Genomic DNA, 3748 nt, shown 5'->3' on the forward strand with positions numbered 1-3748 from the left:
AACATTGTCGGCACAAAGCCCAGGACCCACCACCTTGTGTGTTGGTTTTGGGCGTAAGGGTAATGCCAAGAAAATTGCAACAGGCCATGTGATGTGTCTATTTAGTCCGCATACAAGCTTTGTCAAAACCAGAAAGAGTCTCTCTAGCTTTCATTTTCCTTCTCATTTTTCCCATTCTGCAGTTTCTACTTTCTAGCCAATCAAACAACAAAAGGAAGCAAAATAAAAAGTCACATATTCACGAGCGGATATACATATATATATAGAGAAGTACACATAACACAGGACCCCATAGTGACCATCATTTGATGGGTACATTTGGGATCTCACAAAATTACAACTAATCAGAGCCGTTGATTGACGATCAAACGACTCCAATGACTCAGAAATAATTAAATTTTTAATTAAAAGGGAGCGTAACATAGTTGTACATTTTGATCTCATAAAATTAGAACTTATCGGGTGTAAGAGAGCCATAAGATAGCGGTGAAGGTGCTGAAGCCGTTGATTCAAGATCAAACGACTCCAGTGACTCGAGACTAATTACATTTTTACTACAAGGGACCAAATTTAGTGACTTCTCATTAGGACAGGACTTGGGCTTGGAGAAGAATGCTCCACACTCAGCCTTTGATCTTTGCATCGGAAGGTCCAGAATGCAGTTCATCCTCACGTCAAGCTTCTTCATTTTGATCAACTCTCTACACTCTGGGCCCACCTGTGTAAAATAATTGTACGACAAAGAAAAGTTGACTAGTTGGGGCAGCTTGCACACCATTTCCGGGACCGGCCCATAAAACTTGTTTTGGGCCAAGTTCAGCTGCTCCATCTTGAACAAACACTGAAACGAGTGCGGTATTGGGCCTGTCAACTGATTGGAGCCCACATCAAACACAGTGGCCTCTTTCAAAAGCCCAATCTCGTACGGCAAACAACCTGAGAGCTGGTTGTTGAGGAAGAGCACTTCAACTAGGGTCTTTGAAGCTTTTCCGATGCTTGCCGGTATCGGTCCGGTGAAATTGTTGTTGGCCAGAGTCAGATAAAGCACCGGCGTGGCGCCGAGGTCATCGGGTAGTCTCTGAATGAAGTTGTTGTTGTTGATGAAGAGGACATCCAGGTCTAACATGAAGACCTCAGGTGGAACCAATCCTGAGAATGAGTTGAACCTGAGGTCCAAGAAGGTTAGATTGGTTGCGCCGAGTACTTCGGTCGGAAATTTTCCGAGGAATTTGTTGCTGCTCAGGTCAAGCTCGAACAAGTATTTAGTCTTGGCTATGCCTTTCGGGATTGTGCCAGTGAAGTGGTTGGAGTTTGCATGGAAGAAAGCTATGTCCGGTAACCCGCGAATGAATTCGTCTATGGTGAGGTCAGGGCCGCTGAAATTGAACCCGTTGAACTTCACTCCGGAGAGGGCCTTCAGGTTGAAGTCCGGCCTGGTGTCGCATAAGAAGCCCTTGTAATCGCGGCATATGTTTTTGCCTGTCCATGTTTTTGTAATGCCTTTGGGGTCGTGTTTGATTTTCAATTTGAATTTTTGGATTACTGGGTATACTAAAGCCAGTCGCGGGCTCTCGAAACCTGACGGTGGTCGTGGCCGCCGCCGCGGCGGCGGAGGTGGCGGTGGCGGTGGTGGTGGTGGTGGAGGAGGAGGAGGTGGTGGTGGTGGTGGTGGTGGTGGTGGAGGAGGAGGAGGAGGAGGAGGAGGAGGTGGTGGTGGTGGTGGTGGTGGTGGAGGTGGAGGGCAGAGGGGTTCAGGAGGTGGAGGAGGAGGGGGGCAGTCTTGGTATTCAGGAGGAGGAGCAGGAGCAGGAGGATAAATGCCACCCCCACCGATGATTATTTCAAGTGCCTCCCTAGTGGAATGATCAATTCCTGGATCTCCAGTAGCTACATTGTAGTATAAGCATGTGTGGAGGACAAGAATGGAGAGCAAAAAGGCAACAGAGCTAGAGAGAAAACCCATCTCTTTAATTCTCTCTCTACATATACATGACATATAATCATATATATATATAGAGAGAGAGAGAGGACCCATGATATATACAATACAATTTAGTGGAAATTATTGAGGGTGTGCTTAGACCAGAAAATATCAATGTTTTTTTTGTTTTTTTTTCACACTCTCACTCAAACACCCACTACCACTGATTCACTAAATCACCACCGGAACTACTTAGACTAATAAATATTGAGTAAACTATATAATTGTGGGTGTGTGAGTGAGAGTGTGAAAAATAAATAAATAAAATTCTATACTTCTCCAATAAAAATATATAATTCAATCAGTCACTTACTTATAAAAATACTCTAATATAAATATGGTATAGTGTCAATAAATGTCGCACTCAATATCTTATCTCATGCGAAGACTTTGGGTAGACTATATAGGGTAGAGTGAATGTATCCAATACAAATCACGTGCAACCAGCTGGAAGATAATGCTTGAATAGTTAGTCGCCAGGGTTTAGTGGGACGTTGCACTTTCCCTTTCGGATGGAGCCATTTTTTTTAATTCAATTCTCGTTTGTCACTCGATTCCTTGCATTATTAGTTATGCTTCACTTTTAGTCACTTACGAAGTTTTGACTATTCAATCGATATATATATATACACACACACACACATATATAGATAGTTATATGTGCATTCCTCTGGCTACAAAAATCTGTTGAAAAAATAAAGAAAAGAAAAGGCATTTGTGTTTCCTAGTATATGTATGATTCAAGGTCGAGTTTTAATTTTCTGAAATGATTAGACGAAGTTGATTGATATAACCCGATTAAGAGGTCTCACATAATTTTCATTTATTTACTTAAATTTTGAATTATGAAATTAAATGGTTAGGATTGAAATTTATTGATGCTCCACTCTTCAAAATTGGATGAGTCTCGGTAGGATTGTGATTGTTATCTATGAATTTTTCTTTCCATCCACTGAATCCATGTCGTGATTTCTCTTTCAATCTACTGAATTCAACTGTTTTTAAATAATTGTAAAAATAATAATTATCAGAAAACTTTAATTTTTAATTTTTTGAAAATAAAAAATTATATTTTCAGAATTACTAATTAAATATACCCTTTATTTTTATATATATATATATATATATATATATGGGTTACCTTTTGAATGCTGAGTAGAAAAATGATCCACCCCATAATTACAGTTCAGGTGCATTGCCATGTGCATGTGACTTTTATGTGTTACCGTGTGTGTGTGATTAGGGTAAAGTTAAATTAGTGAATCAATCAGTGCAGGAACAATTGCCCCCCTCCTCTCTCTCTCTCTCTCTCTCTCTATATATATATATATATATCAAACGCATAGGCTGGTAATACAAATTTTCCAAAGTAAACATATATATACACTTATACTTATTGTGTAGTTACCTAATAGGCGATTTTTACTTTTAGTTTGGTAATTAACCACAAAAAGAAAAAGGATTTAAAATTTCAAAATAAGATAACTTTGTTTACAAAGTATATTAAAAAGCTCATAGTTCATCATCAAATAAAACAAGATAAAGTGCAAAAACTTCTCAACTATGTATAAATTTACAAATAGTTTCTTTGAAATATATTTTATGCATAATAACTATCACATTTTGTGACAAAATGTCCCATATGTTTGAGATATTTTTCATTAAATAACCACAATGTTATTTCTTATTAAATCACACTCAATCCATTTTCTTATTAAAAAAAGTTCATACATTTAAGTAATTTATTAATTTTAATGAATATATTCT

The 3748-nt window shown here is 38.4% G+C and overlaps 1 protein-coding gene across 1 annotated transcript; it reads right to left on the reverse strand.

Moving 5' to 3' along the window:
- Positions 1 to 214: 214 nt before the first annotated feature.
- On the reverse strand, positions 215 to 1997 carry LOC132294104 (uncharacterized protein At4g06744-like). The gene has a single exon (XM_059791836.1). The coding sequence runs from the start codon at positions 1994 to 1996 to the stop codon at positions 449 to 451; it is 1548 nt and encodes a 515-aa protein (XP_059647819.1). The 5' UTR covers position 1997; the 3' UTR covers positions 215 to 448.
- Positions 1998 to 3748: the final 1751 nt, after the last annotated feature.

Source organism: Cornus florida, unplaced genomic scaffold (genome assembly GCF_030987335.1).
Source record: "Cornus florida cultivar Cherokee Brave unplaced genomic scaffold, ASM3098733v1 CherokeeBrave_3.0.0_Hap2_Chr02, whole genome shotgun sequence".
NCBI classification, from domain to species: Eukaryota; Viridiplantae; Streptophyta; class Magnoliopsida; order Cornales; family Cornaceae; genus Cornus; species Cornus florida.

Bases quoted from the DNA above. Each gene is read 5' to 3' on its own strand.
- LOC132294104 (XM_059791836.1), bottom strand. From the start codon at position 1,996: ATGTCATGTATATGTAGAGAGAGAATTAAAGAGATGGGTTTTCTCTCT.